The sequence below is a fragment of the Phyllobates terribilis genome, unplaced genomic scaffold (genome assembly GCF_046119375.1).
Source record: "Phyllobates terribilis strain yellow unplaced genomic scaffold, ASM4611937v1 Scaffold_5__5_contigs__length_657084704, whole genome shotgun sequence".
In the NCBI taxonomy this organism is placed as follows: Eukaryota; Metazoa; Chordata; class Amphibia; order Anura; family Dendrobatidae; genus Phyllobates; species Phyllobates terribilis.
Window position 1 is genome coordinate 107,733,596 of NW_027362765.1, and position 19,386 is coordinate 107,752,981.

General features: G+C 45.0%; 1 protein-coding gene across 3 annotated transcripts in view; it reads right to left on the reverse strand.

The window, feature by feature from the left end:
• ATP9A (ATPase phospholipid transporting 9A (putative)) overlaps nucleotides 1-19,386 on the reverse strand; it is a 133,905-nt gene that overhangs the window by 16,094 nt on the left and 98,425 nt on the right. For all 3 annotated transcript variants that reach the window (XM_073682737.1, XM_073682738.1, XM_073682739.1), the window contains exon 23: nucleotides 16,240-16,395. In XM_073682737.1, coding sequence (XP_073538838.1) covers nucleotides 16,240-16,395 — 156 coding nt within the window. The remainder of the gene's footprint in view (nucleotides 1-16,239; nucleotides 16,396-19,386) is intronic.

The following is a 19,386-nucleotide window of genomic DNA, read 5'->3' on the forward strand; positions in this document are numbered from 1 at the left end:
GAATTGAGGCACAAAGAACTTAATTAATCATTAATTTTATGCCTTTTTGTCTAGTATGGTGTAATTTTCACCTAGTTTTCATTTGCACCATATTCATCCTTTCATTTGCACCTTTTTCAGTCACTTTTTTTTGTGTGTTTGTCCCTTTTTTAGCTTCCCACTTTGAGTGGGGTTTCGACTTTCCCGATGTTTTCGCCTGATAATCATTTACGACTTTTTGAAACTAAAAAAAAAAAAAGGTTAAAGACAAAAATAATGATGATTTTTTTTTTACTTTAAATTCATGAACTGCGTGCACCATTTTGAAGAGTTGGGTGCAAAAAAAAAAAAAAGGCAACGAATACCGCAGGGCAAAAAAAGAAGAGTGCCTTAAATAAAAAACGCAAATGATGAATCGGGGCCAAAGTCTATGATAAAGTTGTAGAACTTCTCATTGTACAAGTTTTAAAATATATTCACGTGAAAACCCATTAAATGTAGTATTTAATGATAATTTGTATGGATGCATCATTAAGAAGTTGGGGGATTTGCAGAACTGGGGCATCAAATATCAGTAAAGGGGATGGGGATGTGAAGTAGTTTGTTTTATTACTTTACGGAAATGTTATGTGTAGTGTTGAGCCACCCCCGTAGTGTTCGAGTTCGGTTCGGTTCGTCGAACACCTTCGAACACCGTTAAAACCAATGGCAGGCAAACAAAAACACATAGAAACACATAGAAAACACCTTCAAAGGTGTCCAAAAGCTGACAAACTGCTCAGAAGACATAACTAACACATGGAAAAGTGACAAGTACATATAGTCATGCGAAAATAAAAGAGGTGGAGGAGTAAAAGGAGGGGGAGACACAGATATAGGCATGTCATGCCCTTCTAAAATCCAAAAAGTGAGAAGCCGACACGGCCAGTCCGCTCCTGCCCGTGCCACCTCCGTGTCGCCGGGTTTGTGCCAGAGCCGCGGTGAACCCTGACGGCCAGCCCCCCTCTCCCAATACTGGTGCCTGTCCGCTGGTGGGTCGAGCGAGCCCCCCTGTGGTGGAGGCAGCTCTAAGCTTTTTAATTTAAATTGTCTCTCTAATTTGAATGAATACACTTTAAATCCATTTACAAGGATCTATTGGAGGGCAAGTCTCATGCCAGCAGCCGCGGTAATTCCAGCTCCAGTAGCGTCCACTAAAGCTACTGCAGTTAAAAAGCTTTTATAAGGATCGAGCTCGGCTGTCCACCGCAAGGCATCCTACTGCCAGTCCCAGCCCCTATGCCTTGGGGTGCCTCCTGATGCTCTTCACTAAGTATCCCATGGTCCCGAAGCATTTCCTTTGAAAAAATTAAGTGTCTAAACTACAGGTGGTGCAGCTTGCTTAACAGCCGGGATAATCCGCTCACTAGCAGACACTGCTACTAGGCACAAAGTATTTCCTGGGCTAGATGCAGTTAAAAATTTGTAATTAGATACTCTCGTTGGATGCTGAGAAAGCATTCCATAGAGTCTCCTGGCACGCCATATATGATTCTCTTAAAAAGCTTGGGGTAGGGGTCTAGGGGACCCTTTTATAGCCAAAATCACGGCCCTGTATCGCAATACGTCACCTAGGCTGAAGATAAATGGAACTGTAGCACCCTGAGGGCTCGGTTGCTACAGACGTATTGCACCTCACCCAGAGGTGTGATATCTCACTCTCAGGTAAGGATGGAGTGTGGATCAGGACCCGACACCTGCATGCATTACACCACATTGCCGTGGGGCAGGGCGACCAATATGCCCCTGAGATGGGCACGACAGTCCCTGTCCCTGGCTGGAGTGGGGGGAGGGAACACTGAGGAAGGGGAACCCTGTAGTGCAGGAGCAGGGAGGAAGCAGTTCCTGGGTGCATTGAGAAGGGAGTATAAAAGGTGGGCACCATCTTAGTTCAGTGCAGAGAAGTCTGAGCAGAAGTGGCAGGGAGCAGGGGCTCTGCATGAGCTCTGCTCCGGAGGCGGGCCTAGTAACAGAGGCCCAGGCCTGGAAGAGGGAGAAGGAAGGAAGAGGAGCGGAGAAGGCTCCAGGAACGAGGAATGAAGGGATCCCAGGGGTGCGGACGGGCGAGTCGCCACCGCACGCCCGAATCCACCTGCGTGGAGGGGTCAGGCCAAAGGGGGAGACCGGTCCCCGAACTAGTGGAGGCAGGAAACGACCCTCAGCTAGAAACCGGAGGCTCTGACATTTTATGTGGCGCAGCCCCTCGCTACACCCGCTAGGAAGGCACCACATAGGGTCAGGGAAACTGGCGCCAAGTTTACCAAGAGGAGGCCCGAGGCAGCCGGACAGAAGTGTTGGTAAGAAAGGCCAGACAAAGGACACACAAAGGGGGTCCTGTGAAGTGCTCCAAAGTTATCTGGGAGTTGTCTGAGCCCCTCACCTGGTGAGCACAGTACGACGTGGGCAGCCGTTACCTGCAGACGTGGTCTGGATAATAAGAACTGTGAGTAAAGGCCCTGAACTGCATCACTGACTCCGTGTCGTTACTGCTGCTGCCCTGCACCATCACCCCCATCCTCCGCATACACTGCCCTGAGGCTATACTCCTCCCGTGGGGAGTTATGCTACGCTCTGCTGCACCCACAACACCAGCCTCAGTGGTCTGCCCTGTAGCGGCGGTTCACTCTGACCGCAATCCACGGGTGGCGTAGTCGGACATTTAAACATGAAAACCACATAAATAGTTCCGCCACTGGTTTGACCGCCCTGAGCCACGGAACTGGGTCGCCGCCACGAAGACTACAACCACCAGCATCCACCAAAAAGGGTCCGGCTCCGGGTGTCCCAAGGCCCAGGGGGTGCGTCAGAACATTTTCATCACCTTTCACAATCACCAATGGGACAAGGCAGTGATGTCCTCTGTCCCCTCTCTTATACATCCTAGTGACGGAGCACCTGCTCTCATCAATTCGCCATAACCCCAATATTAGGTGGATTGAGGTGGGAGGCACCGAGTACAAGTGCTCTCTATTTGCTGATGATGTCCTAGTATATATCACTCAATCACATATATCCATCCATGCTGTTATGGCTGAAATAGATCACTTTGTTACATGGTAAAATTTTAAAATCAATGCAGCGAAGTCTGAGGCCCTCGATGTCTCCCTCCCCAAATCCATATAGGATTCCATCCAGTCCAACTTTCCCTTTGCCTGGCCCTCACAGGGTATCAAATACTTAGGAATTCCTATTCATAGAGACCTCTCCCATCTATGTTATCTTAATTTTGGGCCCTTTATTGAACAACTCCATACAGACCACGGTTGGCAAGTTAGAACTGTAAGATTCACTACGTGAACCACTGGTGTTTTGTGGAAAAGCACATGTACACTGCGTTCCAAATTATTATACAAAAAGTGTTTAGGAGTGATAAGGGAAGAATTTGTTTGTTTGTCAGTTAAACTCATTGATGGTGATGTGTGTCAGGGCTCTTTATATCACTGTAAGCAATTGCAGACACCTGTGCTAATTAGTTTGGCAGGTGTGTCCAATGAAAGGCAAGACTACTTAAGAAGGCTCTCTCACATTATTAAGCAGCCTACATTTTCTGCCAAAATGGGAAAGAAAAAGGATGTGTCGGCTGCTGAGAAGCAACAAATTGTGGAGTGTTTAGGTCAAGGCATGACTACAATCAACATTGTGCGATGATCAGGATGAAGTGTCTTGGCAATCAAGAAGTATGTAGCTGATTCACAGTACACACGTGTACGTGCTGATAAGGGCAAATTGAGGACTCTTTCCTACAGGCAATTACGTCAGGTTGAAAGAGCAGCGGCAAAAAAGCCTTGTCATAGCAGCAGACAAGTTTTTGAAGCTGCTTGTGCCTCCAACGTCCCCCGAACAACAAGATGCAGGGTCCTTCAGAGGTTTGCAGCTGTGCATGCGCCATCCTGTCGACCTCCTCTATCCACTTCACACAAGCAGAAACGGCTCCAGTGGGCCAAACATTACATGAAGACTGATTTCAAAACTGTTTTGTTCACGGATGAGTGCCGTGCAGCGCTCGATGGTCCAGATGGATGGAGTGGAGGATGGCTGGTTGATGGACACCCCACGCAAACACGGCTACAGCGCCAACAAGGAGGAGGTGGAGTAATGTTTTGGGCTGGAATCATGGGGAGAGAGATTGTCGGCCCCTTTAGGATCCCTGAAGGCGCTAAGATGAACTCCATAATGTATGTGGATTTTCTCAAACAGCACTTCCTGCCATGGTTCAAGAAGAAGAACCGTGTATTTCACAGCAAGATCATTTTTCTGCATGATAATGCACCATCTCATGCTGCACATAAAACATCTGCATCTCTGGCTGATATGGGCATAAAAGGGGACAAACTTATGGTGTGACCCCCATGCTCCCCTGACCTCTACCCCATTCAGAACCTTTGGAGCATCATTAAAAGGAGTGTCTATGATGGCGGGAGGCAGTTCACATCTAAGCAACAGCTCTGGGAGGGTATTCTGTCCTCATGCAAAACAATTGAAGCAGAAACCATCCAAAACCTGACAAATTCAATGGACGAGAGAGTTCAGAAGCTCCTTTCGAACAAGGGGTCCTATGTGAAAATGTAACATCACCTAGAATAAAGTTTTGAGTTGAAAACTGTTTGATTTCAGTTTCTAACAACCTGCTAATGCTTATAATTTCAAAAATGACCATTTTTTTGGTCTTTATTAAAATGAAAAGGTTGATCGAAAAGTTTGGGGGATCTAAGAGTGTGGCAACCCAGTAGTCATGATTACTTCGAATTCTGACAATATGAGGGTCATGCTGCAGGTAGTGCAGCAAGAAGGCACTTATGTGCCTTGCGCATCTCGGAGCCCCAAAATTATTTTCCGGGCTAGATGCAGCTAAAAATTATTTTTAATTTTAAATCTGGTGAAGCTTTAGTATAGATGGCCTAATAGGATCAGTGCTGCACACTGCTACAAAGCCCAAATTATTTTCCAGTCAAGATACAGATAAACATGATTAGTAATTTGAAAGCTTAAAACGGTTGGTAGGGTGATTTTAACCAATCATCAAGCTTTTACTCTCCCCAGGATGACACAGGGGTAGAAAAGTCGTTTCGGATCCATGATTTGTTCATCTTTATGAACGTGAGTCTGTCTACATTATCAGTGGAGAGCCGCGTGCGCTTATCTGTCAGCACACCACCAGCAGCGCTGAACACACGTTCAGACAGAACGCTGGCTGCGGGGCATGACAAGATCTCCAAGGCGTAAGTGGCTAGCTCCGGCCATTTATCCAGATTGGAAGCCCAAAAAGAGCAAGGGTCCAGTGACACAGTCGTGGCTTCAATGTTTACTTGGAGATACTCCTGTACCATCGTCTCTAGGCGTTGACTATGTGTCAGACTTCTTGTCTCCTGTGGCCTTGCAAAGGATGGGCTAAAAAAGTGGTGAAATGATTCCGCAAAATTGATGTTACCAGCAGATACTGTGGTTCTGTTACGGTTTGAGTGCTGAACACTTGACGGTCCCACGGTTGGCAAGTTGGAACTGTGAGATTCACTACGTGCACCACTGGTATTTTGTGGAAAAGCACATGTAAGATTCTGCAACAGTCTCTGCTGATACTCCTGCATGCGTGCATCCCTTTCTATGGCAGGAATAATTTCTGCAAATTTACTTTTGTACCGGGGATCTAACAGTGTGGCAACCCAGTAGTCAGGATTATTTCTAATTCTCACAATTCGAGGGTCATGTTGCAGGTAGTGCAGCAAGAAGGCACTCATGTGTGTTGCGCATCCAGGAGCACCAAGTCCCTGTTGTGTTGGTGGCGAGGTAACAATCATGCTTCCTTCCTCTGTCCTCTCCCCCCAACCTCGCACAACAGAAATGTGATCAAGGTCTCCCTCATCTGATGAGTCTTCCATCAGTTCGTCCTCCACTTCTTCCTGGGCTCCTGCACCTTCCTCACTAGTTTGGCTGCTACCATGCGCCCTGGTAAAACCATCTCCCCCACCCTCACATGCCTGCCGCCTTGGTGCTGCCGACCGTCTGGACCTTGCAGATGTTAGCCCTTCCGCATACAACTCCTCCTCCTCTACTTCCTCCACCTCCTCTTGTGCCACCACCTGACTCCGAATTCTGTTTAACATGTGCTCCAGCATGTAAATCACCGGAATAGTCATGCTGATAATGGCATCGTCAGCACTAAACATCTTCGTCGCCATTTCAAAACTGTGCAGAAGGGTGCATAGGTCCCTGATCTGAGACCACTCCTCCAGCGTGATTTGCCCCACCTCTGAATCTCGTTGGCCCAGGCTATACGTCAGAACGTATTGCACCAGGGCTTGTCGGTGCTGCCACAGTCGCTGCAACATGTGCAGAGTTGAATTCCACCGGGTAGGCACATCGCATTTTAGCCGGTGAAGTGGCAGGCCCAATGACTTCTGTAGAGATGTAAGTCGCTGAGCTGCGGGATGCGAACGGCGGAAGTGAGCACACAGCGACCGTGCCCTCTGCAGAAGGCCATCTAGTCTGGGATAGTGGGCTAAAAATTGCTGGACAACCAGGTTCAACACGTGAGCCATACAAGGCACGTGTGTGACATTTGCCCCGGCGAAGGGCCGCACCCAGGTTTGCAGCATTGTCGCACACGGCCTTCCCTGGTTTCAGGTCCAGTGGAGACAACCATTCATGAAATTGGTTCTCCAGAGCTGACCACAACTCCTCAGCTGTGTGACTCACATTTCCCAGACATTTCAATGTAAAAACCGCCTGATGACGTTGAGCCCTACTGCCAGCATAGTAAGGAGGTGTGCAGGATCCCTTCTGCGCAGTTAGAAAGCTTGTGGCATGACCAGACAGGCTTTGGGTGCAGGTGGAAGACCGAGAGGAGGTTGAGGAGGCAGAAGCAGTGGAGGAACTTTGACATAAAGAGGATTGACGCACAACTCGTGGGGACGGCAAGACTTGGACAGCAGCCCCTTGTCCTGCTGTCACCATAGTTACCCAGTGCCCAGTCAGCGACATGTAACGCCCCTGTCCATGCCTACTCGTCCAAGTGTCTGTGGTGAAATGCACCCTGTCACACACAGAGTTTCTCAAAGAAGCGGTGATGTTGTGTGCGACATGCTGGTGGAGCGCAGGCACACCTTTCTTTGAGAAGTAGTGCCGACTGGGCATCTGGTACTGGGGCACTGCAACGGACATAAGGTCTCGAAAATCCTCTGTGTCCACCAGGCGGAAAGGCAGCATTTCTGTAGCCAAGAGCTTGCAGATGGTGAAATTCAACCTCTTAGCTTTCTCATGGCTAGGAGGAAATGGTCTTTTACTTGTCCACATCTGAGGGACCGAGGGCTGGCTATTGTGCTTAGACGGGGTTGATAAGGGTGTCCCCGGCAAACTGCCGGTCTGTGAGGAAGATGCAGGCGGACATGTTAGGTTGCCTTGATCCAAAGGTGGTGCTATCGATGTCAGACAGCGCTCAACACCAGCTGGTGTTACCACCTCCAAAGAAAATGATGACCTGCCAATCACGCTGGCTGTTGCGGGTAAAGAGGTGGCAGGTCTGCGCCCCAAAACAGGTGTGACTGCTGTCCCCCCAGTCACAGAGGATGAAGAGGCCGCGGATGCACAAGATATGGCAGACGGTGATTGGCCCGGCCGGCTAGGCCGCATTGTAGCACACTGAGCTTCCCACTGCAACTTATGCTTCATGTCCATGTGCCGGTTCATGCATGAAGTACTCAAACTATGTATTTTTTGGCCTCTACTTAGCTTTTGCTGACAAATGTTACAGATAACACGAGTTGGGTCATCTTTATCGATCTGAAAAAATGCCCAGGCTATGCAAGGCTTAGCACCCATGCGACCTGAAGAGCCACCACGACTTGTGGTGAGAGGCAGAGTTGTGTTTGAGGATGCAGTTGTTGACGTGCTTCCAGTACTACGTCTCTGTCCAGGAAGGCGCAACCTGACCTCGTCGTCACTAGCATCTTCCTCCACCTCCTCTGCTGACCTCATCTCTTGGCTGACTGTGGGTTGACAGTAAGTGGGATCTCCGACCTCATCATTATCACCCTGTGCGTTATCACACCCGTCGTCCTCAGAGCCAACCTGTTCCTGCCCTGACAAAAAACTAAAGTTGTCGCTCCAATCAGGTATTTGAGTCTTATCATCGTCTTCCTCATTGTCTCCACCAACAGGAGTTACAGTTTGGGAATGAGGGTCTACATTATGGTCAGAACCTTCTGCGTCTGGTCCTGGATCCGACTCATAAAGATTCTGGGCATCAGTGCAGATCATTTCCTCGTCTGGATTCACAGAAGCGCTGGAGTCGACCTCTGATTCCCAGGCTATAGTATGAGTAAACAGCTCTGCAGACTCAACCATCTGTTCTACCTCATACTCAGACGGGCAGCTGGAGATTTGGGAGCTGTGAGGAAGCAAGTGCGATTTGGGTGACACCTTTGAGGACTGGAGTATTTGTGATGTTGAAGTTGATGTGGAGGAGAGCCCACTTAAAGGAGCACTTGATATCCGTTGAAGCACCTGCTGTTTTTGTGCCTCATCTGGAATTTGTAGCGATTGGCGTGGCCGTAAGAAAGGGATCTTATCACATTGTCCGCTAAAAGAAGTAGACATTTTAGTTTGGCTGGAAGATGGTCTTTCTTCTGCAGATGTTACTGTTGCTTTAACACCTACCCCACGGACACAACCTTTTTTCCCCTTCCCAACACGCCTATTCCCCTTTCCACCAGCAGCAGGCCTTTTTCCACTCATTTTGGTGGTTAACTAATTCACAACTCTGGAGTTGTTTGCACAAAAAAACAATGGATGGTAACCGAGCAGAGCTGAGTGGCCAAACTGTGGTATTAGGCCAAAACTATTGGCTGGGTTAGATGCAGAAAAAAATTATTTTTAATTTGCAACCTGATGGAGGTCAGTATAGATGGACTAATACAAATAGTCCCACACACTGCTAGAAGCCCAAATATTTTTTCAGAGGTAGATGCAGAAAAAAATTATTTTTAATTTGCAACCTGATGGAGGTCAGTATAGATGGACTAATAGACCAAGTCCCACACACTGCTAGAAGCCCAAATATTTTTTCAGAGCTAGATGCAGAAAAAAAATATTTTTAATTTGCAACCTGATGGAGGTCAGTATAGATGGACTAATAGACCAAGTCCCACACACCGCTAGAAGCCCAACTATTTTTTCAGAGCTAGATGCAGAAAAAAATTATATTCAATTTGCAACCTGCTGGAGGTCAGTATAGAAGGACTAATAGAACAAGTCCCACACACTGCTAGAAGCCCAAATATTTTTTCAGAGCTAAATGAAGAAAAAAATTATTTTTAATTTGCAACCTGATGGAGGTCAGTATAGATGGACTAATAGACCAAGTCCCACACACTGCTAGAAGCCCAAATATTTTTTCAGAGTTAGATGCAGAAAAAAATTATTTTTAATTTGCAACCTGATGGAGGTCAGTATAGATGGACTAATAGACCAAGTCCCACACACTGCTAGAAGCCCAAATATTTTTTCAGAGCTAGATGCAGAAAAAAATTATTTTTAATTTGCAACCTGATGGAGGTCAGTATAGATGGACTAATAGACCAAGTCCCACACACCGCTAGAAGCCCAAATATTTTTTCAGAGCTAGATGCAGAAAAAAATTATTTTTAATTTGCAACCTGATGGAGGTCAGTATAGATGGACTAATAGACCAAGTCCCACACACTGCTAGAAGCCCAAATATTTTTTCAGAGCTAGATGCAGAAAAAAATTATTTTTAATTTGCAACCTGATGGAGGTCAGTATAGATGGACTAATAGACCAAGTCCCACACACCGCTAGAAGCCCAATATTTTTTCAGAGGTAGATGCAGAAAAAAATATATTCAGTTTGCAACCTGATGGAGGTCAGTATAGATGGACTAATACAACAAGTCCCACACACAGCTAGAAGCCCAAATATTTTTTCAGAGGTACTGTAGATGCAGATAAAAATTAGTTTTAATTTGCAACCTGATGGAGGTCAGTATAGATGGACTAATAGAGAAAGTCCGACACACTACTAGAAGGCCAAATATTTTTTCAGAGCTAGATGCAGAAAAAAATTATATTCAGTTTGCAACCTGATGGAGGTCAGTATAGATGGACTAATAGAGAAAGTCCGACACACTACTAGAAGGCCAAATATTTTTTCAGAGCTAGATGCAGAAAAAAATTATATTCAGTTTGCAACCTGATGGAGGTCAGTATAGATGGACTAATAGAGAAAGTCCGACACACTACTAGAAGGCCAAATATTTTTTCAGAGCTAGATGCAGAAAAAAATTATATTCAGTTTGCAACCTGATGGAGGTCAGTATAGATGGATTAATAGAACAAGTCCCACACACAGCTAGAAGCCCAATATTTTTTCAGAGGTAGATGCAGGAAAAAAATATATTCAGCTTGCAACCTGATGGAGGTCAGTATAGATGGACTAATACAACAAGTCCCACACACAGGTAGAAGCCCAAATATTTTTTCAGAGGTACTGTAGATGCAGATAAAAATTAGTTTTAATTTGCAACCTGATGGAGGTCAGTATAGATGGATTGATAGAACAAGACCCACACACAGCTAGAAGCCCAATATTTTTTCAGAGGTAGATGCAGGAAAAAAATATATTCAGCTTGCAACCTGATGGAGGTCAGTATAGATGGACTAATACAACAAGTCCCACACACAGGTAGAAGCCCAAATATTTTTTCAGAGGTACTGTAGATGCAGATAAAAATTAGTTTTAATTTGCAACCTGATGGAGGTCAGTATAGATGGACTAATAGAATGATGCTATGCCCAAAAGATTTTACTTCACTAGGTGCAGTAAAAAAATTGGTATTCTATACACAGGTGGTATATCTTGCAATACAGATAGGCTACTCCACTGACTAACACACTCTGCAATAGGCCAAAAAGGATTAGCTTTGCTAGATTCAGCCAAATGCTGTGAAAAAAACTTGCACAGCACTGGCACAGACCTGCCTGGCAAAAACTGATAGGAACTGATGTAACCTAGTCCTGAAAAGGACTGCAATTACAATTAGTCTTTACTCCCACAACCTATCTATTTAAGAGCACAGACCTCCCTGATAAAAGTCGTAGGAAATGCTGTAACCTAGTCCTTAAAAGGACTGCAATCACAACTATTCCCTACTCCCAAGCTATCTGTATATTTGTGCGAAAATTGGCTTGAAATTAACAAGGTATAGCGCACACAGCAACAGCGGTGCCGTCTAACACGCAGCTGCAGCAGTGAGAAAATGGTGGCGACGGGGAAAATGGCTTGGTCTTATAGGGCAAGGACATGTGACATACACTGCCAATGACACATGCCCTTGCTTGTGTGAAAAAAAGCACTTCGCTCCGTGTGTGCGCTGCTGATAGGCTGACAGATTGCACCTCCCCACTGCAAATGCGGGAAAGAGAAAAAAAAATGGAGATCTTCATTGTTCCTGCAGAGATCCATCCCCTGCCCCTCCCCCCACCCCGCTGTACACTCAAACTGCGTATTAACATTAATTTTCATCATTACTGAGAAAAAATCCAGTTATGATTTTGGTGCACGAACAGTTATCGAACATAACCTCGAACAGCCGAATTTTTCTCAAATTGTTCGTGTTCGCCGAATGGCTCGAACACCGCCCAAAACAGCTCGAATTTGAGATTGGCGAACAGTTCGAGTAGAACATCGCTCATCTCTAGTTATGTGCTCCGCTTTCATAGTTTTTCCAAAGGTGATCCCTCCCCTAGAGACCCTGGCTACTACACGGACTGTGCCTGTGATATATACATTATCAGAGGGGCACATTCTACAGATCTGGCCAAGTTTATCCGAGGTCAGTGTGTAATGAGGAAGCAGAACAATGGCCGCGGACTGTTTTACACTCTCCGGAGAGGAAGTATAGGGTGAAAGTGTAAGGTGTATTGTGCAGTGACTACAATCCATGGAGCTGGTGCGTTACTTCACGGCATTGTTGTACAGACTGCATTCACTCTTGCTGAGTCCAGCACCCGATTGTGTTGATAAGACTGAAGAGAGAATGGTTATTGTGAAGGGTTTTGCTCATTCAAAGTGAAGAGCGACGGCTCCGACAGGTCGAAGGAGTGCGTCCACGCCTAAAAGGTGATCAATATGGGCAGCAACTTTCTAATATTCTGTCTCTCAGGACCCCTGCATATTACAGATCCCAGAGTCCGGACTGAATAATTTGCCTCATTATGTATGCATCACGCTTGTAAGGCCACGTCCACACGTTGAGTATTTGGTGAATTTTTTACCTCAGTATTTGTAAGCTAAAACCAGGAGTGGGTGATAAATACAGAAGTGGTGACGTGTTTCTATTATACTTTTCCTCTGATTGTTCCACTCCTGGTTTTGGCTTATAAATACTGATGTAAAAAACTCTCCAAATACTCAACATGGGCACGTGGCCTTACAAGGGTGATACATGATGAGGCAGATTTGTCATTCAGGACTCTGGGAACGATAATATGCAGGGGTCCTGAGAGACAGAATATTAGAAAGTTGCTGCCCATATTGATCACCTTTTAGATGTGCTTCCCAGCATGTGACATGGGGGTGTCTGCAAGGGTTAATTTATCTCCTCACACTCAATTAAGCCCTTAATCTCTGGTCTAGGCTATAAAGTGAGTATAAATCACATCCCAAACACAGACTACTCACCCCAGATACGCAACAGGCTGCCACCACTTAACACATGGGGTGATGAGTCCCCGAAATATGTTACTGTCAGACAATCAAAAAAAAAAGGACACACTCTCTCTGAAAGGCTATGGATTCTTTAGAGCCTACAAGGATCAAACGGATTAAAGATTTTAAGCTTTAATATTAAAATATACACTGCTTACAATAAAAGATATAAAAATAAAACGACACACAAATATGCAAAGCAATTCTAAAATAAAAAGGGAAAAATGACAAATTCCTAAATGTCTACAGTTAACTTCTGTTTCCTTTAGGGAAGGATAAATGAATTATGGATTACAATCAGCAGGTGCTGATCTCCACATGTGAACTCATGCCTATGGTCTCCCATCTTTTATATGCCTGGTCCTAGGCATATATTTTCAGGACAGCCTGGATTCGATTATTTGAAAATTGTTTGTGACTGGACAGTAGGCTAATTAAGGGGTCAGAGCCTTGCAGTTCAAATATCCTGTGTCTCTAGCTACCCCCTCCATACAGTACATAGGAGATATTCAGCTTGGTTATACTCACCATCTGCTCACATTTTGAAGCTTGGCTCACTAGACCGAGGTGTCACAATTGACACCTCTCAGTATTCTTCCTGGAGACCCCCTATGGTTCTGAGTTCTTGCAATACTGGTAAATCCAGTTTGTCCTTTTGTCCATTAAATGTAACTCTACTACTCTTACATATTCCCCTACAATTATATTTTTCCTTTCTTTTCCTGGCCTAATAGGGCTAGTAGCACTACTTAAAAGGGCTTGTCCACTTTCAGTGGACCACAAACAGAGGCTGGACAGACATCGGCCTGAGATGGTTTAGTGAATCTTGCATTAAGCAGGGGGTTGGACATGATGACCCCAGAGGTCCCTTCTAACTCTAACATGCTGTGATTCTATGACTGTAAAAAACCTAAAATAAACATAGCAGGTGAACACCCTTCTTGCATCCAGCGCTGGCTCCTTGCTGTTGCTCTAGACTCAGTATTTGGCTGCAGAGGTGACATCACATCGACTGCACACATCACCACTGTAGTCAATCACTGAGCTCAGCGGCTGTGCAAAGGTAGATGGCAGGAGCTGATGAGCTCAGGGATTGGCTACAGTGGTAATGTGCGCAGTCGGTGTGATGTCACCTCTGCAGCCGAAACACTGAGACCAGAGCATAGGCAGGGTGCCAGTACAGGATGCAGGGAGGGCCAGTGTTTGTTATTTTAGCTATTTTACAGCATTTTGGGTCCACTTTCCTGAAAGTGTAAAATCCTTTTCAGCTACTCATTTCATTAAAGGATTTGTCCACTACTCAGACAACCCCTTCTAAATCCCTATGTTTCTCCCCCCAGTGAAATAACAACAATTATACACATCTCAGATTCTAGTGCCACTCCAGTAGTATTGGCACTGGTTGTCCCAGGGATCGCGTGACAATGTGGCAGAATTGAAAATCAATTGAGCCAGACCAAAATTAAGCTTTTACACCATAAATGCTCTTTTGGCAAAAGGATATGCTGCCTCTGTCTTTATTATGGGGGTTTGCTACATCCTGCAGTGCATTAATGTCGTGTCTTGGTATTGGGAAATAAGGCTGCCTTTTTTCCATGATGTTTTATGGTGGGAGGATCATGCCGGTGTTAGTGTCTGCATCAGGCAATGTAGGACTTGGATGGGGAAAGGTAATAATAGTTAAAACATGCAAGAAAATCATTGAACAAAACCCACTGCAGTCTAAAAGGTAAGCGCAAAACAATGACCTCTGACGGACACTCAATGCTTCTGCGAAGATGAGAAGGACAAGGCTCAAAGCCTATGCACAGGATCAGATCCGAAGAGTATAAGCAAGGTTTCTTATTCTACCAACGCGACTTTCTCAAGGTAAAAAAGTGACTTGGATATTTACCTTGAAAAAATGTGCCGAAATGCGTTGGTTGAATAAAAAAGCTTGCTTATACTCTCCGGATCTGATCCTTTCCATGACAGCAGAACGCACATCTTGATAATCTCCGCTCAATCTCTGGCAAATTTATCTGGACGATACTCTCCTCCAGCCACGGGGATACAGCTAAGGCACATCAGGCTTCTACAGGTGTTGTTTCCTTACACAACCCACACAGGTGAGCGCTACAATCACAATCACCCCCATCTTGTTCCTTACAGTACTGCCCCTATCTGTGTGCATTTGTTCCATCCAGATCTTCCCAAGGTGCAAAGCTTCTTTACATATTCTCAGGGCTTGAATACTTTTCTTAGTCAGTGTATGTGTATACAGTGAAACAATACACACCACCCAGAAACATGTGCCCTGATCATGATCACTATCACTATCCGAGAAGCAGCAAGGTCACAGAGCAGAAATAATAGGCAGCATTCAGCGCAGGGTCCGAGGAGGCGATCCCGGTATAAGGAGCTGCACGGATTGTAATGCGCTCACATTCAGATCAGCGCCTGTTTGTTTATTTAGCAGAACATTGTTTTAAACAAGAATTTCCTTCTATTAAACCGCATTAGTCATCGCACCACGTCCTCTGTCACCACCTCAATTGTACCGTTTCCTTCTGTTTACAAACCGGCTATTTGTGGAGGACCTCCGCTACCTCCCAACAGCAAAACGGTGCCAATTACCATTTTAAAAAACATATTGTCGTCATTGTATACAAAATGTAATCAGCGATTAATGACAAATTGGTCAGTCTGGCAGAGCCAAGATTTACATTAACGTAGCTGTAGCTTCTCTTTGATCAAGAGTTGATACATGAACTACATCCTGTATTATACTCCAGAGCTGCACTCACTATTCTGCTGGTGTAGTCACTGTGTACATACATTACATTACTTATCCTGTACTGATCCTGAGTTACATCCTGTATTATACTCCAGAGCTGCACTCACTATTCTGCTGGTGGAGTCACTGTGTACATACATTATTTATCCTGTACTGATCCTGAGTTACATCCTGTATTATACTCCAGAGCTGCACTCACTATTCTGCTGGTGGAGTCACTGTGTACATACATTATTTATCCTGTACTGATCCTGAGTTACATCCTGTATTATACTCCAGAGCTGCACTCACTATTCTGCTGGTGGAGTCACTGTGTATATACATTATTTATCCTGTACTGATCCTGAGTTACATCCTGTATTATACTCCAGAGCTGCACTCAGTATTCTGCTGGTGCATTCACTGTGTACATACATTACATTACTTATCCTGTACTGATCCTGAGTTACATCCAGTATTATACTCCAGAGCTGCACTCACTTTTCTTCAAGCTCCAGGGCTGAAATCTACCAAAAAACACCACTTTAAGGTATAAGATAGGCAGAACTTTAGGCTTAGGACAAAGTAAGCGACATATATGTGCAAGGTGAATTTGTGTAGATGATATTAAAGTGGTGATCAGATCAGAGACATTTTTCGGACTCCTCATACATTACCGCAGGAAAATTCACAATAATCCATTGACTGTTTAGCGCTTATTCAAGGGTTACAGCTTGGTGCCATACCTGCATGGTGCTGATACAGAGACTCCGGTGGATGACAAACTGGCTGAGACCCGCAGACCTTTTGTAGCTGTTCCGTCCATGAACCATCAGGAGGCGGCCGAGATGTTTAAACTGTGTGACGGAGAAATCTGCCGCGAGTGAAGCCTGTTTTCCCTCCTGAAAGCCAAGGCAGAGAGCGTTACACACAGTCTGTTCCATGCCCATGAGAAACCATGCGACAAACCATAGAAATAGCTACACTGTGATCACAAGTTACACATAGGCTGTGCAGTGAATGTTCCTCCAGGCTGGAGGACTGCTCTTATCGGAGATCAACTCCAACCTAAAAGTAGATAAAAAAAACCTATACTGATTATTACACCAAGTATCTGCAAAATCAGCGTAGGAACATTCTCTAATGGAAGTTGCGTCACCCTCTACCCCATGGATGTCAAACGTAAACACACAGAGGGCCAAAATGAAAAGCTTGGACAAAGTCACGGCCCCACATAGTCCTTCATACAGAATAATGGGCCCCACATAGTCCTCCATACAGTATAATGGCCCCGCATAGTCCTCCATGCGGAATAATGGGCCCCACATAGTCCTCCATATAGTATAATGGCTCCATATAGTGTCACGCCAGGTGTGGGAAAGACTTAGTGTAACACAGAGGGAAAAGGGAAAGGGAGGCCAGACACTAGGGAAAGGGGAAAGCGGAGACCTCCTAGTCTGATCTGGTGTCACCCTGTCTCAACTAGCGTCTCAACAGCCTCAAGCTCCAGAGAGGAAGAAGTACTGCTCCTGCTAAGCTTCACAAGTAGAAATGAGTATAACCGGCGACTCCCTCTCAGACACACCAGGTATATATACATCCAGGCCAGAGAGCTAATTAGCAAGAGAGAGGTAGCCGCTCGGTTCTAAATACAGCCTCTTATCTAAGGAGCTGTCTGCAATGCCAAACGTAGAGATCTCCTGCAACCCACTGCAGGGCGACTGTCTGTCAGCTCTGACACACCCGTGACACATAGTCCTCCATACAGTATAATGGGCCTCACATAGTCCTCCATATAGTATAATGGCCCCACATAGTCCTCCATACAATATAATGGACCCCACATAGTCCTCCATACAGTATAATGGCCCCACATAGTCCTTCATACAGTATAATGGCCCCACATAGTCCTCTATACCGTATAATGGGGCTCACATAGTCTTCCATAGAGAAAAATAACGCCACATAGGGGTGGTGGTTCTGGTGTCACGGGCCAAATATAACCACCTTGCGGTCCAGATTTGGCTCACAGGCCGGAGTTTGACATGTATGCTCTACCCTTAATATGCAAGAATATGAGATATCTGCAAAGGGGCAAATACTTTTCTTATCACTCGGATTTATAGAGGACTATTACGCTGACAGGTTTGTTAAGACTGCATTCAGGCCACGTTCATACTGCGTTTTTGCCACACGTTAGTGGCTCCATCAGGGCTTTTAGCTGAAGCCCTGAAAAATGGGACTCGTTTGGAACCCCCGATAGGGCCATTGATTTTATTCAGGCAGACGGTGTGTTTTTCTGCTCTGTCTGGCCTCCAGAAAAGCGAGGCCAACTGCACTTTGGGCTCACCTCAAGAAGGCGGACACAGCCGAAATGGAGGCCAGACAGAGTACAAAGTAACTACGTCTGCCTTACTATAGTCAATGGCTCCATCAGGGGGTCAGGATCCGTCCAAATCCTGTTTTTCAGGACTTAAGATGGAGCCACTGATGTGGCAAAAACGCAATATGAACAAGGCCTTATGCGTAGTATCTGTCCTATAATGGGGCAGCAGGTGCTTTTTAGGCAGAAGGGTCACCCCATTTTGTTAGGTCCCGGCCTCGATGTTGCAGGTTGTCGCAGTCAGCGGCTTCATGCAGGGTAATGAATGTATTCCCTTCCTTACACGTATGGTTGCAAAGTCCATGTAGCAGCACCACAGCACAGGAATCTGACATCTCTGAAAAAAAGTTTTTGGAGCTGGATCTTGTGGTAACAGACATTGTGCTGGTGTTGCTAAGAGGTCCACCCTGATCCATGCAGGCACAGCTGTAATGGAGCATCTGTAACATCTGCTCAGCATCTTGTCTGTGTGACAGATAGACAACTCTATTTGCCCAGATTTAATGAAACCCACATTTTAACCCCTTTATTTTTAGAATGGTTATTCTAAAAACATGTTGAGAATAAAACTGCAAATAATCTACAATACTCTGGACTCCCTGGATATTGTGTCTTTGTCTCCTGACGAAGAAGTTATAGGTACTATGAAATGCATTAAGCATAAAACCGCATATAATCTACAATTCTCTGGACTACCTGGATATTGTGTCTGTGTCTCCTGATGAAGAAGTTATAGATACTTTGAAACGCGTTGCGAATAAAACCCACAAATCTACAATACTCTGGATTCCATGAATATCTTGTATCTGGTTTCTCAAGATTAAGAAGTTATAGATACTTTGAAATGCGTGAAGAATAAAACCACAAATCTACAATACTCTGGATTCCCTGGATATCGTATCTGTGGTTTCTCCTGATGAAGAAGTTCTAGATACTTTGAAACGCGTTAAGCATAAAACCGCAAAAATGTACAATTATCTGGACTCCCTGGATATTCTTATTTACCAGCAATCGACCAGCATTCCAGCACCTCATATATTTGATTTCTACATTGGTTTCTCCAACCTGCGGAGCAGCAGCAGCTAGATTCACCCAGAACACCACTGAAATTGATTAGAAGCTTCATTTAGGCGTAACTTTAAGCGTTATATGTGTCCAATATTATTGTTAATAAACAGAACCGACTAGCAAAACTTCTATGGGAGAGTGTAGTGGTCATGCTCTGTGCAGAGGTCTTTGTGTAGAGAGGGGGTTGAGCTGCAACCATCACCCACCGTGACTGTTAGATCCTATATTATCTATCCATAGGTCATACTCATCATTGTGATTCTGCCTGTGACTTCTCACAGACTTCTCAGTGGTGAGAGTGAAAACTGCCGGATTTCGGGATTTTATTTTCCATATAGTTACATGAAAAGAGTTTAAAAAAAAAATCACATTAAATTATGCTTTTATGTTAAATACATTTTTTAAGAAGCACTCCCATCAAACTGTTTATCCTCTTAATATA